This window comes from Pseudorasbora parva, chromosome 2 (assembly GCF_024679245.1).
Source record: "Pseudorasbora parva isolate DD20220531a chromosome 2, ASM2467924v1, whole genome shotgun sequence".
In the NCBI taxonomy this organism is placed as follows: domain Eukaryota; kingdom Metazoa; phylum Chordata; class Actinopteri; order Cypriniformes; family Gobionidae; genus Pseudorasbora; species Pseudorasbora parva.
The window spans coordinates 50234766-50253990 of NC_090173.1; the positions used below are offsets into that span (position 1 = coordinate 50234766).

The following is a 19225-nucleotide window of genomic DNA, read 5'->3' on the forward strand; positions in this document are numbered from 1 at the left end:
CGTGACAGAAAAGACATTTATAATGTTACAAAAGATACAAATAACTCTCTTTTGACATTTATATTAATCAAAGAATCATGAACATGAAAAAATGTATCAGTGTATGTATATCAAATCATCATATCAGAATGATTTCTGAAGGATCATGGGACACTGAAGACTGGTGTGAGGATGCTAAAATACAGCTTTACCATCACATTAATAAATTACATTTTAAAATGGTAGTAATATTTCAGAATATGGCTGATTTTATGGTACTATTGTTTGATCAAATAAATGTAGCCTTGGTGAGCATAAGAGAGACATTCTACAATTCTTTATTGAACCGTAAAATATCTATTTCAGTCTCCCTAAGAAAACAGCTGCCCATTTAGTATACAGCAGGGTTTTAGTACAGAGCCCATCAGAGTTTTGTTGAATTTGTGCGTTTTTATATTTCAAGGCATTGACCTTTCAGCCCACGAGCAATGACAGACGTCATATGTGGAGTGTGGTGTCCGCAGCGACATGTGTCAGCATATCAGCAAAACAAGCCACATCCTCCATTTCAGGGCGCATGGCCATTGTGGTGAAGAGTTTTGCAGATCTGAATGTTCATGAACTTTTCAACTGAGAGAGAGAGAGAAAGATGCTTAACATGTATCTTTGTGTGAAAGTTTGTGTCTTTGTCCACTGGATTACAGTGAAAGTCAGATTAAATTTCAGTGGTTCAAAATGCGACACCTGCCCCTGCGGTGTCCTTGTAATGACAGAGTGTGAAATGCTGTTGGCTTGAGTCCCATCGCTTCTGCTTCATTAGCATATACAACCAATCAATCGGGACAGCTGGGAGGCACGTTTAAATGGCAACAATGTTACCTCAAGCGAATATTTCAATTTTTGCCTCCCTACTTTGGGAGATAATCATTACCTCTCTCTCTCTCTCTCTCTCTCTCTCTCTCTCTCTCTCTCTCTCTCTCTCTCTCTCTCTCTCTCTCTCTCTCTCTCTCTCTCTCTCTCTCTCTCTCTCTCTCTCTCTCTCTCTCTCTCTCTCTCTCTCTCTCTCTCTCTCTCTCTCTCTCTCTCTCTCTCTCTCTCTCTCTCTCTCGACAATCAGGTAGGACTAGCGGGTACATGTCAAAATGTAATTATTATTCATAAGCCAATCTGATTTTGTGTTTCAGACTTTTCAAGTCATTCCTATGTCCCTGTATGCACGAATTGTCAGGTAACTTTAAAATTAAGATTTCATTTAGGTCTTTTTCTCACATAAAGCTATAGATTGCTACAGAAGAGTCCTAAAATCCAGAAACGAGTTTGCATTTTGCCCTTCCGATTCCTTTGTCCTGAAGTTTTTGGGGTAAAATGCTTGAAATAAGGTCTGCAGTTAACAAGGTTATTTTCATGTTCTGACATGAAATATATCCGTTTTGTTTTTTAACACTTTTTTATTTATTGTGATTTTATGCATCTTGAAACAGGCAAGATAGGACTATAGGGGACATTAAACATCATCAGACCAAAAAAATAAACTTGTCCACTCACTAGTCTGCTTTCACAGCCTAACCGTTTGTTCTCACGCTCTTGCAAATTCTAACTATTCTAAAATTTCCAAACTTTTGTAGAATTTATATAAAAATAGATCAATTTATTTTAAACTTAATGGTGTTTATTCTTTTTTCAATATCTTTTAAACGTTTTTTGTGGTTGGGTCACATTTATGGAACTCCTGACCTTAGAGATCAGAGTGACACCTTCCCTGACAATTTTTAAGTCTCTTTTAAAAACATATTTGTTTTCTCTGCCGTTATAGCTTAAGTGCGTATACAGTGGGGCAAAAAAGTATTTAATCAGCCACCAATTGTGAAAGTTCTCCCACTTAAGAAGATGAGAGAGGCCTGTAATTTTCATCATAAATACAATTCACCTATGAGAGACAGAATGAGAAAAAAAATCCAGAAAATCACATTCCCTGATTATTAAAGATTTTATTTGCTAATTATGGTGGAAAATAAGCATGTGGCCAATAACAAAAGTTAATCTTAATACTTTGTTAAATACCCTTTGTTGGCAATGACAGAAATCAAAAGTTTTCTGTAAGTCTCCACAAGGTTTTTACACACTGTTGCTGGTAGTTTGGCCCATTCCTCCATGCATTTCTCCTCTAGAGCAGTGATGTTTTGATGTTTTCAATTTCCTCCAAAGGTTTTCTATGGGGTTGAGATCTGGAGACTGGCTAGGCCACTCCAGGACCTTGAAATGCTTCTAACGAAGCCACTCCTTCGTTGCCCTGGCGATGTATTTGGGATTATTGTCAGGCTGAAAGACCCAGCCACATTTCATCTTCAATGCCCTTTCTGATGGAAGGAGGTTTTTGCTCAATCTCACGATACATGGCCCCATCAGGGCTCTACATAGCGCCCATTTTGGGTGCATTTACGCCTGAAAATTACTGCGTGCGACTGTGAAAAAATATTTAGGCGCACCAGTGCGAGTGACCCGATTGATTCTCATGAATGGATGTGTGTAATACAATCAGAATAAAAACTAAGCTACAACTCCCGAAGTGCATCAACACTGAGAAACTGTTAGGCTACGTTTCCTAGTGCAATCAACTGCTTTTCAACTGAAGAAGTGCAAAAAAAAAGAGTGCAACAGACGGACTACACTTCAAACAACGATTGTTTACAAAGTGAAATGGGTCTGAAGAGGCAGCCATGTGCACTTTAGCTAACGTTACCAGATGCCTCGCGCTGATGATTTACAGTCAAATCAAAATTAACTGGAAATACCACATTTGGATTATCATAAACAAGCTCAGAAATGAACGGATGCTTGGGGCAAAAATGCCATCAAAAATGATGTATTAATAATACATTTAAAAAGCCCTTGAGTTTAATCTTTATCGCACATGCTGTTTAAAAAAATTACTAAATGTAACTTATATAATGAGCGAGTATATCATGAAGATTTTTTTCCAAACCGTGTTTTTGTCTTATCCTGAATCACTATGGTACACATAAAACAAGTGTTTATATTCCCGCTGCGTATTAGTATCTGCGCGACTCACCATAGACACAAACAGAGAGAAGTAGATCCGGCTGCAATGTTCTTGCGCAAGATGCATATGGTTCTGTTTATGAAGCGCCAGAGCGCCAAAAGTCTCGGCTTAACTGCTTTTGCTCCGAGTACTGGTATGATTGCATATGTGATACTAATCCAATAAACAAGTTGATATTAAGTAACAACGTTTTAGCCACAACACTGTCTATTTAGTGAAAATCAAAGCCACACCAGTCCAGAACTAATTCGCATCTCCAAGCGATTCGATTCAAATGAACCTGTGTTTTGAACTATTGACTGGATGAATTCCCGTCACCTATTGCGGTTTTATTTTCTTATTTATACTTTGCATGGACTTTTTTATTTAAAATATTAAACTTTTAAAGTTTATTTTGTACATATATTTCTAAATTCAAAAACTTACATTCAAAACATTCATACAAAATTATTTACACATGTGTCTAAATCCCACTTCAGATAGAGCTCTGCAGTGCAAAACTGGATCTTTTGATGCATGTCTCATTTGATTGGAAACAATCTTAATTGTTCTAACTGAATTTATTGTTTAAATGAACATTTTAAAAACAACTTAATTTAAGAAATTGACAGATGATGCATACATTTAATGAGATTAGAAAACATTGCTCTTATAATGGTAAAAATGACCCTGGACATTAATTTAAAGGGACATATCGTCCTGTAATGGGAAAGTTATAATTGGAATGCGTTTGATGGATTAGAAAGTACTACTAAATTGTTGACTGTGCTCCTAAATCTTTTTAATTAGGAGCACAAGTGCTCCTCAAGAAAAAAGTTAGCGTAGAGCCCTGCCCATTCATTCTTTCCTTTACATGGATCAGTCGTTCTGGTCCCTTTGCAGAAAAACAGCCCCAAAGCATGATGTTTCCACCCCCATGCTTTACAGTTGGTATGGTGAAACTCAGCATTATTTCTCCTCCAAACACGACAAGTTGACTTTTTACCAAAAAGTTATATTTTGGTTTCATCTGAACATTAGCCTGACAAGCCAGACCCACATCAAGATGTTTGGTCTGGAAACTCACCATTGACAGCTCAATCCGAGGGGCGGATAAACGGTTGTCTTTCAAACTCCCTCTGCACGCGATAGGATAGCGCTACCACCAACCAGAGCAACGAAGGTGAAGCGGAGCTCCTTGATAGATTAAACATTCGCCGTATCTGGTCGGCTAATCTCCGAACACATCTTCCCTTTTTAAGAATGACTTCCGTGCCGTTCTTTGTTCTTTTCTCAGAGAAAAGCTTAACTCCAAGTCTTCCAGAGTCGCGGTCAAAGCTGATTCGAAAGACCGCCGCCGTTCGCCAGTTTCTGTGTTTACTAGAAGCACGCAAACGCAACTCGGCCGTCGTCATTATGGCCCCGCCCGCCGACTCTATACATGATGTGATTGGGCCGTCCAGATTTTGAGGAACACAGCTCAGAATGGTATTGAGAGTGCCTAGACGACACTTGCAGGAAAATTAAATTTGCTGCCGCTAGGGTGCGTCTATGAAATATGACATTCTCCCAATCCCCTTCTGGATCATCCAAATGCTTTCTAGCAAACTCTAGATGGGCTTGTTCTAGCAAACATGTACTGGCTTAAGCAGGGGGAAACTTCTGGCACTGCAGGATTTGAGTCCCTGGCGGTGCAGTGTGTTACTGATGGAAGCCTTTGTTACTTTCGTCCCAGCTCTCTGCAGGTCATTCACTAGGCCCCTCTGTGTGGTTCTGGGATTTTTGTTCACCGTTCTTGTGATCATTTTGACCCATGGGGTGAGATCCTGCGTGGAGCTCCAGATCGAGAGAGATTATCAGTGGTGTTGTATGTCTTTCATTTTCTAATAATTGCTGCCACAGTTGTTTTCTTCACACCAAGCTGCTTACCTATTGCAGATTCAGTCTTCCCAGCCTGGTGCAGGTCTACTATTGTGTATTTGGTGTCCTTTGACAGCTCGTTGGTCTTGGCCATAGTGGAGTTTGGAGTCTGACTGTTTGAGGCTGTGGACAGGTGTCTTTTATACTGATAACGAGTTCAAACAGGAGCCATTAATAAAGGTAACGAGTGGAGGACAGAGGAGCCTCTTAAAGAAGAAGTTCTGTCTGGTCTGTGAGAGACAGAAATCTTGCTTTTTTATAGGTGCCCAAATACTTATTTTCCACCATAATTTGCAACTAAATTCTTTAAAAATCAGACTTTAAAAAAGAAGTTAAATTTTTTCTGGATTTTTTCTCTCTTATTCTGTCTCTAATAGTTGAAGTGTACCTATGATGAAAATTACAGGCCTCTCTCATCTTTTTAAGTGGGAGAACATGCACAATTGGTGGCTGACTAAATACTTTTTTGCCCCACTGTATTTAGGGTTTATATCTTGATGTTTTGTACAGCACTTTGGTCAGTTGTGCGGCTGTTTTTAAATGTGTTTTATAAATTAAAAAAGCTTGAAACTTGGTGACGCTGAACTGCGCGTGAGAGCGCGGAGTAGTTTGTTTGTAGCCTACATTTAGCTTTTTACTTCTGGAGATTGTACCTGGGCTTCATAAAAGTAATTTCCTTTGTGAAGATTAAGTTGTTGAACAAAACATGTAAAAATCATAAATTTTTGTTTATTTGTCTAATTGAAAAAAAAAAAAAAAAAAAAGTCAATTGGCTTTTTGTCGAAGGAACCAGAAAGAAGCTAACTTTTGGGTTTGGCCTACAAAAATACATTACCACTGCACTCTAAGACTTGAAATATACAGCTTGAATAGCAACTTTGGAGCTTTTTTGTCGTTTTGAAGATTGTCAGTGTCCATTTTGGAGTATGAATATAAACAGATACATTCTGCTATATTATATATATATATATATATATATATATATATATATATATATATATATATATATATATATATATATATATATATATATATATATATATATATATATATATATATATAATATAACACACACACACACACACACACACACAAATAATATGCCAAAAATGTTGTTTTTGGATGGAACAATTTACATTTATTAGTATAGCCAATCAAACTGCAGAGCTTATTTGCATAACTTCAGCTTTCATTTGACAGCCATATTGCTGTCTCACTTTATTAACTGATAAAACTGTGCAATTTGCATTTAATTATGAATAACAAGTGTCATCTCATATCTACTGTCTGTAGGTTTCTTTTTTAACCCTAAACTGCGTCATCATGCAGAGATTTGCTGCAACAAGAAATGCAGATTTATCTTCCATTAGCACTGGTTTTATCATGTTCCTGTTTTGTCATGGACAGGTGATCTGTTCAAATGTGATGCCCACCAAATCAAATTACTGACAGCAGCTGCATGCTGCTTCACATGCTGTTAAGAAACATTTAGTTAACCTGTGTTATTATCTTATCAGCTGTTAATCAGAAAAGACTGTCAAAATGCCGGGGGCATATGCTGTGTGACTTAAGTTGCCGCTTTACGCTTGCTGGGAATGTTTTTTCCTCTTGGAAGTTTTGTGTTGGTGAGCTTACAAAATATTAAAACTCAAATCAATATTTTGTTTGCAGTTATTTATGTAATTTGACGTCGCAGACTCACTCTCTCTCACTCACTCTCACGTTTTGTACAAACGCAGCTGCTGCCATTTTGCGACGATTGTTTTGTACACTGTAATGGATTATAAGATAACAAACATCACGATTTTATCTTATATTTTTTGTGGAAAAATACTGTATAATAAGTGGTATGACTAACACTTATTCTCAGGTTTTTGTGCATCCAGCCCTTGTTGCAGAACATTTGCATAAACTAACATTAAGAAAGGTTAAAAAAATGCAGTGAAAACATTTTTCATTGTTTATGTTAGTTATCGCATTATCTAATGTTAACATATGGGCCTTATTGTAAAGTGTTACCATCATTTTTTTTCTTCTGTGGATTAATTTGCACAGATTAATTGTTGACCACAAGGCTATAAATATGCATAGGGCCAATTTTGATTTAATGTGGACTTTAAAGGTCAGTAGTCAGTGACACTTTATTGTACAGTGTCCTTGTAAAATGTAGTTACTGTAGTATTTTTATTTTATTTTAAAAATGACGCATAATTACATGCAACTAACCTTAAACCAAATCCCAACACTAGTAAATACATGTAGTTAATTATTATTACTCAGTACTTAAATGTATAATTACACTCTAACATGGTCACCTTAAAATAAAGTGTAACCAAAGGTTTTTTAAACCATAAATGGGGGGAAATGTAGGCCCTTTCTGATTTTTGACAGATGGGAGGACTGTTTGGGAACCTTTTTGAATACATTTTTGGTTTGGATCTATTTATGCACAAGATAAATGACACATTTCACCATTAACCATGGTCAGTGAGCCTTTATGCCCTGAAGTCTGTGGTTCGGAGTTCAGTAGCAGAATTTGACACAGAGTGTGTGTTTGTGCACCCCAGGTGGCTCCCCGCTGAGCGAGCTGTCATGGCCGTCCTCTCTGGCCGTGGTGGCTGTCTCCTTCTCTGGACTCTTCACGTTTGTCTTCCTCATGCTCGCCTGCCTGTGCTGCAAGAAAGGGGACATCAGCTTCAAGGTGAGATCTCAGTTCTCATTAGTCATTTCATCCATCAAAACGGCCCCCCAAATTAAAAGAAGATGAGAAATTAATATCTTCTCCGGCACCTCATCCTAATTTTTAGGTGCGTCATGGGTTATTCAGTTCACTCAGGTCTTTTTTTTTACAGCAACCTATTACAATTTTAGTTTGATGTCACCTTGTTTCTTCCCAGAAGTACATCATTCCATTCAGCCGAATTGGTTTGATTTGTCCTTCTAGTCATGTACACATGTTCCTACAAAGCCTCACAAAAAAAAAAAACTGTCAATCTTGTGCCGCTCTCCAGCAAAACAAAAACGTCTCTTAGTGGTCTTTTTTACTTCATTTCAAGGATTAAAGCCTCCATTTAATTTTAAACCATCTTTGCTTTATCTACTTCTGTATTGTGCATCCTTTAAACATGTGAAAACCTCTATAATGAACTATGAATCCATTTATGCTGATCAGAGTATTGTGATTTTAGCTTAGCTGTTTCAAGTGGAGTCACCCATATGCATTGCATTCGTTTCAGTCAGGATGCTGCTTTATAAGACAGCTGCCCATGTAGGCAGCGGGACAGCTCACTAGGTTTAGGAACAGAGCCATAGCATTTCTTTGTGGAGTATGGCACATTGAACACAAGATGGCTCTGATACATGGGCTGATTTTTTTTCAACCTAATAAAAATAGGTTTTGCTCAAGAACAAAAATTAGAGGGAGCATGGATGTTGACGGAGATATGAACAGAAGGACAGAGGGATAAGTTGTTATCAGGTTTTGTTTTGGCACACACTGTTGAGGATTAATGCATCAGAATAAGCGGGCTGTTTATGTCCTCATGCACAGCAGCAGTGGGAGTAACACACAGCACACATCTACAGTCCTTTAATATGCTGCCCATAAAGCCCTCGTCTGTACTGTCTGTTTTTAATAGGATCGTCTGCTCTAAGTGACTGTGTGAGTGGGTGGATGGTTTGTCCATGTCTGTCCCACACTGGGCTGTCTCTGGCAGGCTGTGAACGAGGTTCAAGTCCAGGGATCACAGTGGCACAGATAATTACCATGGCATTTGGTGTTCTGTGGAAATCGCAGGGATGCCACCCTGTGGAGAGTCTGTCCATGTTCGTATGGGCATTCAAACAGAAAACAAGCTGACCTCTATAGAAAGCATCAGAAAACATGAACCACGAGGGGATTAATACTAACAAATTAGGTGATTACCATGATGTGCATTGTTGTGTATGAATTTCTAGCTTTGCCTGCTCTTTCTAGCTCATTAAACCAGCACTTAAACCTAATTGCCAATATTAGTACACTGTAAATTTCCAAATAAAATAGTCATTGCGATAATAGTGCAACTGTCATATCGTACAGACTGTGATTTGAGTAAAAAAGTATGTGCTCTCCAGAGTGGCACTGCTCATCTAGATATGTGCAGCCTATGAAGCAGTGCTTCACTGGACCACAAACTCATCAGGAAACCATCAAGGAGATACAATGTCAAAACAACGATTGACAAAGAACAGGAAGAACACAAGGTATATCATCTCAGATCTACTTCTTTTTTAATCATAATTTAGAATTTAGGTTAGAATGCCAATTGATTATTTGGTCATTATATTTAATAGTTTAACTACACATTTAATTATTCCGTTTAACCCTTTGTTGAAATTATACCCAACCTGAATAGTTCCAGAGCAAGTCAGAATCAATCAAAGTGTAACAATTTATTAACAGTCAGGTAAATGTATAAAGCCAATTACATAATCAATTCAAATGTAATCCATATATAACATCAAATACTCTGAACTAAAGAATGAAATATAAACCTGACTTCTGAAAATTACATAATGCTGGCTATCTTAAGACATCCAGCATTACGGGCTGACCTGTTTAAAGTGTCAAGCCCTGAGCTCTTTGCAACATTCCCTTAAATACCCAGAAACAAATGTCATATGTAAAGTTCACAATGGGCATTTGCATTAATCAAGACTTGTATTGATGCAAAGACCAAATGGCTGAAAGCCACATTCATCATACTAAGACAAGATATCTCTAAACTCTTAAAACATTGATTATCTTTTGCTTAACTTCTGTGGGGGTTAAGATATTTGTAACAGTCGCACATTTCAACATTCAAGACATTTGAGACATTTCAAATGATATCAAACACATATAATACTCTATCGTGTGGATTGACATTGTAAGAGAGAGATTCTGTGTGTATTTTCAGTCTCAGCATCAGCATGAGAGAGGGAAGAAATTGGGGGAGAGGGGGTCAACAGGGAAAGATATAGATTAGCTGATACTGAGGTGAGACGTGCGTCTCCAGTGGTGTGTGAGGGACAGTTCAGATGTTAATTTCCTTGTTCCTCAATTAGATGTATAAATATATATAAATACATAAATATAGTAAGGCTGGAAAAACTATATATATATATAAATGCAGCTTCACAGTGTTAAACAGGACAGTATTGCAACAAAATTTGATTTGGCTATACAGTCGTTCTGGAGAAAACGGTGATGTTATCAGCTTATTAATTTATCATATAGCGACAATGTTGGCAGATCAGTATTATAGTTTATAGAATTAAATAAATAATTAATTAATTTTATTTGTATATTTAGTTGTATAATTATGATCCAATAACTTAGATTATAATTTTAGTGTCCCAATATATATATATATATATATATATATATATATATATATATATATATATATATATATATATATATATATATATATATATATATATATATATATATACACAAATCAAGATGAAAAACTACAACTATGGCATATGAGACAGGAAGTGAAACCAAAGTCAAAAAACAAACACCGAGATCATGACAGAGCCCCCAACATAGAGTGGATTCCAGATGCTCCAAAAACAAAAATGTGCAGCAGGGTGAAGAAGTGTATATGGATCAGGGGGAGGGATGGAGAGAAAGCAGGACTGAATACTGAGGCAGCTCAGCTGGAGCAGGTGGAGCTGAAGACCACCACGGCGATGCAGATGAAGGTTTAGAACACCAAGGCAGGGACAGAAGACCACCTCAATGGAGCAGGTGGAGCTGTAGACCACCACCGCTGAGCTTAAACAGAGAACACAGAGAGGTTAAAAACGCCCTCCGTGGACATAACAGTAAGCATAGACGACCTTCGACTCTGGGCCGCCAGACATGGGGCTACTGCACATGGGACCACTGGACTTGGATGCGCTGAGACCACCGGACTAGGATGCGCTGAGACCACCGGACTAGGATGCGCTGAGACCACCGGACTAGGATGCGCTGAGACCACCGGACTAGGATGCGCTGAGACCACCGGACTAGGATGCGCCGAGACCACCGGACTTGGATGCGCTGAGACCACAGGACTAGGATGCGCTGAGTCCACCGGACTTGGATGCGCTGAGTCCACCGGACTTGGATGCGCTGAGACCACCGGACTAGGATGCGCCGAGACCACCGGACTAGGATGCGCTGAGTCCACCGGACTAGGATGCGCTGAGTCCACCGGACTTGGATGCGCTGAGACCACCGGACTAGGATGCGCCGAGACCACCGGACTAGGATGCGCTGAGACCACCGGACTTGGATGCGCTGAGACCACCGGACTAGGATGCGCCGAGACCACCGGACTAGGATGCGCTGAGACCACCGGACTAGGATGCGCTGAGACCACCGGACTAGGATGCGCTGAGTCCACCGGACTTGGATGCGCTGAGACCACAGGACTAGGATGCGCTGAGTCCACCGGACTAGGATGCGCTGAGTCCACCGGACTTGGATGCGCTGAGACCACCGGACTAGGATGCGCCGAGACCACCGGACTAGGATGCGCTGAGACCACCGGACTAGGATGCGCTGAGACCACCGGACTAGGATGCGCTGAGACCCTCAGAGTTGAAATTGTTGAGAGCACCAGAATTGGAAGCGCAAAAACCTTTGGACTTGGGGCCACCAGAACTTAGGGTAAGGGTCCTCCTGTACCCCCACCACAGTGAAAGGAGATCCACTTCACTGGAGGGCGTAATCCAGGAACTCAACCAGCGACCTTGAGGACCGTCACGGAGAAGTATAGGTTGGAAAGTCTATAACAATAAAAATAACTGAGTCCATACCAATAAAAGTCAATGAGGGCAAGGTCTGAGAAGTCTTTAAGATATGCAGTGTCCAAAAAGTCTCTGGGGCTGTCCTTAAGGGAATGGTAGCCTTGATGGCATCAAATTAAATGGATTGCTGGATTCATTAGTAGGTCAATTGTTCTGTAATTAGAACAACAGACCAGGAGACACAAAACACAATGAATCCAGAGAACTAAGAGCCATAGGGGAGACCCAACACATCCAAACAGGCCTAAACTAGGTTTAACTATTTTTATTTTTAAAGGGGGGGTGAAACACTCAGTTTCAGTCAGTGTCATGTCAATCTTGAGTACCTATAGAGTAGCATTGCATCCTGCATATCTCCGAAAAGTCTTTATTTTTTTAATAATTATATAAGAAAGATGCGCTGTTCCGAGTCTTTCCGAAAAAAGCCGAGCGGGTGGGGGCGTGTCGTGTGAGCGGAGCTAAATAATGACGTGTGCAGCAGCGCGCTGTGTGTTGAGTCGAGCGTCATCCCTAACAGCGGTAAAAAAAACTTTATTCAAAAAAAAAATATGGCTTTTAATCAGATACAGCCATACATCTATGATCCGGAATCAGACCCAGAGGCTGCAGTTGAACAGGAGCAGCAGCAAAAACGACTAGAGCAGGACGTCTGTATGTGGTAAGTTACAAGTTATACACTAACTATATAATATGCTTAGCGGCTTGTGTTATTTACATATTTATACTTGAATTATATCGTCGTATTTTTGTCTTTGAAGGTGTACATGTGGGAAGTGCAGTTGTGCACGTGTGTGTTTGTGTGTTTATGCGTGGTTTGTGTAGACAATTGTAACGTTAGTAAGCGGACTGGTTTTGCACCGCAGGCTAGTGTTTACATAGATGATAGACACGGAATAGTAGCGCATTTGAATGAAGAAGCGCGCTTATTTAGTTCAACATATTTCCCCCCTTTGTGTATTGTTGTTTGGAGTGCTTTTACAATACACAAACATAAAGTTACACATATAGTGGCCAGCTAAACAAATGTACACGCACTACACATCGCATGCTCCATTGATCAATTAACTATACGTGATCATGTTTGGGCTACTTGATGAGCATAGGCAAAGACACAGACATTTGAAGCACTCTTACTCACAGCCTGCGGTTCTAACGTTAGGACCTTTATCGTTGGGACTGCTCCATCCTTCAGCATTAGGCGATTGGAAAAGCCGGCGTCAAGCTGGGCCTTGTTTATGAAACAGTCGGCACCGAAATGCAGCGAACAGATATAAACATTCGCGCAACTCAGTTGCTGATCCGGAAAAGCAAATTATATCCACTGTTGCCTTAACGCGGGGTTTTTGGCGAATCTGTGCAGGACTGTCTTGGTCTGGCAACCAAAAACCCACTTTTTTGGTGACATTGTTATGTGCTATGTGTAATTGTCACCTGTCCAGCATCCTACAAACCAGCGTTTTGATGGGCATAGCCTGTTGCTTTCGCTCTCTCCCTCGCTCTCTCTCACGCGCTTCCGGTAGAATTGTCCGTAAGGCCCATACAAGGAAATTCCGCCCCCACTAACGTCAATGGGGACGCATGATCTCAAAAAACTTGCCGAAACTTATGACTAACCGGAAGTAGTATTTTTGACAAAGAAATACTCCCATCAAACGTCCACCTTAACTTTTGAAACTTTGTCTATGTTTAGTATGGGATTCCAAGTCTTTAACAGTGTAACAAGATCAGTATGCATGAAACAGCATTTCACCCCCCCTTTAAAGTATTTAAAGTCATTATAGGATGCATAATTCTTTGCAAAGTCCAATTCAAGTCATCTGGTAAACATTCATGTATTTCTTTCTTCATATTGTGATATTTATCTGTTCGATTATTTTTTCATCTCTCAATGGCTTCTAATATTCTCAGTCCCCTTGTTGTTAAGAATGCACAGCTGTGGGAAGAAATGACCACAAACATCTAAGGTCAAGCTTCTTGAAAGATTATTGTTCAGGTGTCAGGTTTTATTTATTGAAAGTGGCAGAGTTTCTGTGGTTTACCTCTTATCTCATTATCTCATCATTACATACTCATAAAAAACACTACTCGTCTCGTGATAAAAAACTGGTCACAACTATCGCAATGTCAATTTTTTTTCCAATATTGTGCAGCCCTAATGTGATGGATAGTAAAACTTCACATATGATGATTCATTAATCAATAGACATAAATAATATGTATTATATGACCAATGACATTACCAATGAGTGTGTGGCATTTGCAGTAGCATGTGTGACCAGACCAAGTCTGATTTCGCATGTATCTCTGTAACAGACAGCCATGTTGGTATTAAATGTGACTAAAGCCTCTTTAGGGATTGTGTGTATATTGTGAACGAGAAGCACACACTGCTGATGGAGTGAGACAGCTGCTCGTCCTGAATGGAAAACAGCCCTCACTCCTCGGAGCTACAACTATCGCTGGAGTCTAATTGAAATGAGTTGGCTGCTTCACACTGGCGCACTTTTCATCAAGATGTTTGAGGTTCTTATTATGCATCTGTTGGCAAGAAACTGATTGTACGGCCGCAGTCCTCGATGATCTGACTCTGACATCCTGTGCCAATATCAAACTGGCACTGAAAAACATGCTGCTTTCTTGTGGACACTTACTGTCTACTGTCCATGTATGTCAATAGAAATTTGTCATCGTACAGATTTGACAGTTCCCTCTTTTTGACAGTCCCTGCTGGTAGATGCCACAACCACACTATTATGCAAGTGAACAGCATGTTTCTTATTAGAACACGTTAGAGTTGTGGATGGCATATTTAATTTGATGCAGCAGATAGAAGGATGGTAGTAGCTTAAAATATGTTCAATATGATACTATCATGTCTAATTTTCACAATATATATTTTAGACTGCTGTAAAATTGACAAATACAGTAGCATGTCCGGAGGGGGGATTTGTATTTACAAGTTCAAGTAAACCAGATAGATAGATAGATAGACAGACAGACAGACAGACAGACAGACAGACAGACAGACAGACAGACAGACAGACAGACAGACAGACAGACAAACAGACAGACAAAAACCTCAGAGGAAAAAGCATACACTAACTACAATATAACCAGTTATTAATATTTTGTTTGGTCTCTCTTGTTTTTATGTTCATAATTTCTTTGTATGATAGTCTGTATGGCCAAAAATCATATCCACACAATTTGACAGCATTGCGTTATCACAAAAACAACTGACTCCAAGAACATCTATGCAATATGTTTAAAAAATCTTCACAAACTTTTAATAATATTTAAATAAAGGGTAAATATGTCAATTCTCCGAGGTCAGACATCACTTTTGGCCACTGCAAGTATATTCAGTATTTCATATTGAACAGAGTCAGGCGCAACAAAGTTTTATTTGCATGATTGTTAAAATAGTGTACAATATCGTAGCTCTAATTGAACTGTTAATAGACTAAAAGACAAAATAAATAAATACTGTATAGCAAAAAAGTTTAAAAGAATATTTAAAATAGAAATCTCTTGTAACATTGTAAATATCTTGAAAACTTAAAAGGATGAAGAAGAGAAGAGCAAGCCAGTATTTTCCAGCCTCATCTTATTCTCTTCATCCCATCACGCACATAAAACATGTGGAGCCAGCATCTCCCTTCAAAGTTTTTATCGACTGCTGGTGAATAAAGATAAACTGCTTCCTCCTCTTCAAATATGTCCTGTTAGCACTTTAGTAATGCACATATAATGAATGAATAACAGCTTGAAGGATGAAATATTTAGATGGACTGTGGGAATAAACAAATTACTTTGCACCCTCAAGTGGTTTTAAATGATATTGCATCAATTTGCCTCACAGCCGTCCACCGCCCATGATAAACACCCATTAGCAGATGCGTTCAGTATAGATTTTCTATTGAGAGCTTGCTTTACATTGAACGTGGCAAAAGATTACATTTTATAATACAAACTGAAACTACACACAATTACATATTAAACCACTCTGTCTGAGTACCAGAATTAAATAAATAAGTGGTCTAATACAATATGCATACAATCAAAGCTTCTATTTTTTTTTTCTTTTTTTCCAATGCAGGGAAAAGGGTAATCTTCCCATCCGATGCCTGAAACGTAGAGAAATGGCTGTTTTTCCTTCCTCAGCAAATCCTATTTCAGTCAGAGAACAATTGTAACATTACAAAAAGAAATATTGCACTTCTTAAAATAGGAGAGGTACTACGGCAGAAGATAAGCGGTGTTGTCCATTATAATCAGACATACTAAGACTATGAGGATATGCAAGCACGGAGAAACATTCCTGTAAAGTTATGGACAAAAGTCACAATTGAAGAATTGGCTCCCTTTCAGTTAATAATGTAAACTGAATTGGCCACAGCCAAATTGAATTGGAATTTCAATTGGATTGATAGGAAAAGAATTTCATGAATTACAATTCATAGACATTCATTACAGCCACACAGCAGATGCTCACCACTGCTCCTTCTCCTATCTGTCAACAGCAAAGCTGATGGAAAGAGGGTAAAGGCCTTTATCTTACTGAATGTACTTGTACTATATTGCCTAAAGACTTAATATTGGAACTGACACACATTTTATAATACATACCACACTGTAATGAAATGTTTGAAATTTCTAAAAACGAAAAAAGCTACAGTAAAAATACAAAGTTCTGTTATGAAACTAGATGGGGATGGCGCAGGCTAATAGGTCCTTAAATTATTAATTCACGTTAAAATGAAAATTTCCACATGATGTACTCACCCTCAAGGCATCCTAGGTGTATAAGACTTTCTTCTTTCAGATGAACACAATCTGAGATTAATAAATATCATAATGGGGTTAATAAAGGCCTTATGTAGTGAATCGATGGAGTTTTGTAAGAAAAATATCCATATTTAAAACTTAATAAAGTAAAATATCTAGCTTCCGCCAGACCATCTTAAATATTCAACTTGCCCAGAAAGTGTGACGTTTCTCGCAGTTCAAAACTCTTAAGTTTGACGTCATAAATAAGTCTAGTTATGCTCCCCCCCCCGAAAATACATGGTACGTGGAGTATGCTTAAGATGGATGGATGCAATTTTTTGAGCTTCAAACTCAATGGATGCCTACACTGCCATTATAAAGCTTGGAAGCATCAGGATAATTATTAATATAACTCTGATCATGTTCAAAGAAGAAATTCCTATACACCTTGTATGGCTTGAGGATGAATGAATCATAAGGGTCATCTTCATTTTAAGATGAACTAATCCTTTAAGTCAATTTGCTTGCAATCACATCATTCTCCACAGGGCACAACTGATTGGTTGGTTGCTGCTGTATCAGTAGCCATTGAGCTCGCTGCTCATCTTTCAAAATACTTGGTCAGCATTTGTTGTAGCCATTTGCAGTGTGCTTTCAGAAACTGAAACTGAGTTCGGACTCTCGTGCTAAACATAGAGATTGGAGTTTTCAATGTTGCTGCTATAGCTTTGGATAGCAAAATAAAGAAACAAATTATTTGTGTGCAAATGATTTGTTGAAAAGCAGAGAACAGCAGCCATTCCTTTCAACAGAAACAACGAGAGAAAGAATGAAAGTGTGTGTGTGTGCAGTGTATTCGCATGCTGTAGGGTTGCAGCTATAGCCTAACGCCTAATAATATTGATATAGATTCTAGCCTATGCTAGATAGATAGAAATATTTTATGCTCAGAACAAAGACAATGCAGACTTAAAAGGCTTCTCAAAATAGAACAGTCATGATTAGAGCGTTACATGCCAATCACCAGAACCAATCACAGTGAAGAGGGCACGAGTGACATTTATTTTTAATCAGCTCTAAGATTTAAATGTACATGTATTTTTCTGTTGAATTTGTTCTAACCAGTGATCTTCCGACTGTGAATAAAGCTTCATTCCTTCAAAGAGCATCTTGGGAGTTGTGTCAGTTTTATGCTGCGCAGCTGAGGAATAGAAGTAGTAAAGATGTTATGCTCAAAAGACAACAAAAGAAACAGCTAAGCGTGATTTAGGTAGGGATAGTATCTTCTCAATGGGATGCTGTCACCATACTTCAGGGAAGTATTGGATTGTATTTGAAGTATTCAATGCATTTACTAGAGATGCTGTAGTTTATATTAACAACTAGGAGTTTGAATTGTCCGTGGTTAAGTCAGATATTTGTATTGAAAATTGCCACGACATATGGTTGTGTATGATTTGGCAGTAGGGGACGTTGGTCAAAACCAGGCGGACTGCCCAAATTTTTTAAACATGTTTGAAAATGATCAGGAGGTGCTCGTACTCGACTTGTCTTGTAATTCCTCTCACACACGAGCATCAACGATTTCCACTGCGAGCTCATACACCAGCAACAAACGCACCGTGTACGCCCCGCTTCTCCAGTGTTCGGCCACAACATTGTTTACGTCCCTTGTCAACTGTGGCACCGCCCCCCACTGCCATTTAAATATTTTTTTGTAATAAAAATCATTTAGTTCAGTTTGAGACACTACAGTTGAAAACTGAATGTGTCTGCTCAATGCAGCATGAGCCGAACGAGAGTCGCAGCACAGATCAGCAGCAGGACTCGAGTGAGGAGCTGACTGATAGGACAATGGTGAAAGATTTGGTTCCAAAGCGAACGGTAAAAGCACAGTATTTCGGATTTAATGTGTTATGAACTGGCTTTTTTTAAATACTGTTGACTGAGGTCAACTAATGACATTTGTGAGGTTTTTTACATTCAAAAACATCATAACTAATAGGCTATTTTCTGTCCTGGTTTTGATGGCGTGACTCTGGATATTTATACAGATATATCAAGCGTACAGTCACGCATACTGTTGGAAAATTATGGCAAACAGGTGTTGGTCGTTTTCTTATATTTTGCCATATTTTTATTGTTTGGACTCCACCCTACTAACTACATAATTATGGTTTGATTCCCTACTTAACTGATATCTTGTTTGACCCTTTTATTTGATGACTGATCAGCAACTTCATTCTTTTGTGTGACCGATTGAAGTGTGCAAACTGATACTGTCACCTAAAAACTCAAGTCCCATCGCTGTATGCCAAAATCAGACAGGGGGGTGGAGCAATAGAGCTGTTGAAGAATTTTGTCTAATTTCCTTCTTTTGACTGCATTTTTTAACGCTCAAAGTAAGGTCTACCTTGTGGTTGAGAAATCAGTTAAAGGGTTAATGAGCTTCAGCTCCGCTGTCAGTTCAGTTCACATGAGGGAAGGATTGTTTTGAAAGTGGCTACCGGAATAATTCTCTGACAAGGCTCTCAAAACGTCTTTATCAAACAAGCACAATGATTTATCTTTCATCCACCTGCGATTGATTAATTTTTTTTATTACTTGGCCCGCCTGATCGGTGGATAAGCGCAAACCGCACACACATAAGCAGAAGCACGCTCTTCAAAAGTCAAAAGTGTGAATAATGC

The 19225-nt window shown here is 38.8% G+C and overlaps 1 protein-coding gene across 2 annotated transcripts in view; it reads left to right on the forward strand.

Moving 5' to 3' along the window:
- aatka (apoptosis-associated tyrosine kinase a) overlaps window positions 1-19225 on the forward strand; it is a 68515-nt gene that overhangs the window by 28983 nt on the left and 20307 nt on the right. For both annotated transcript variants that reach the window (XM_067423439.1, XM_067423448.1), the window contains exon 2: window positions 7507-7640. In XM_067423439.1, the coding sequence (XP_067279540.1) occupies window positions 7507-7640 (134 nt within the window). The remainder of the gene's footprint in view (window positions 1-7506; window positions 7641-19225) is intronic.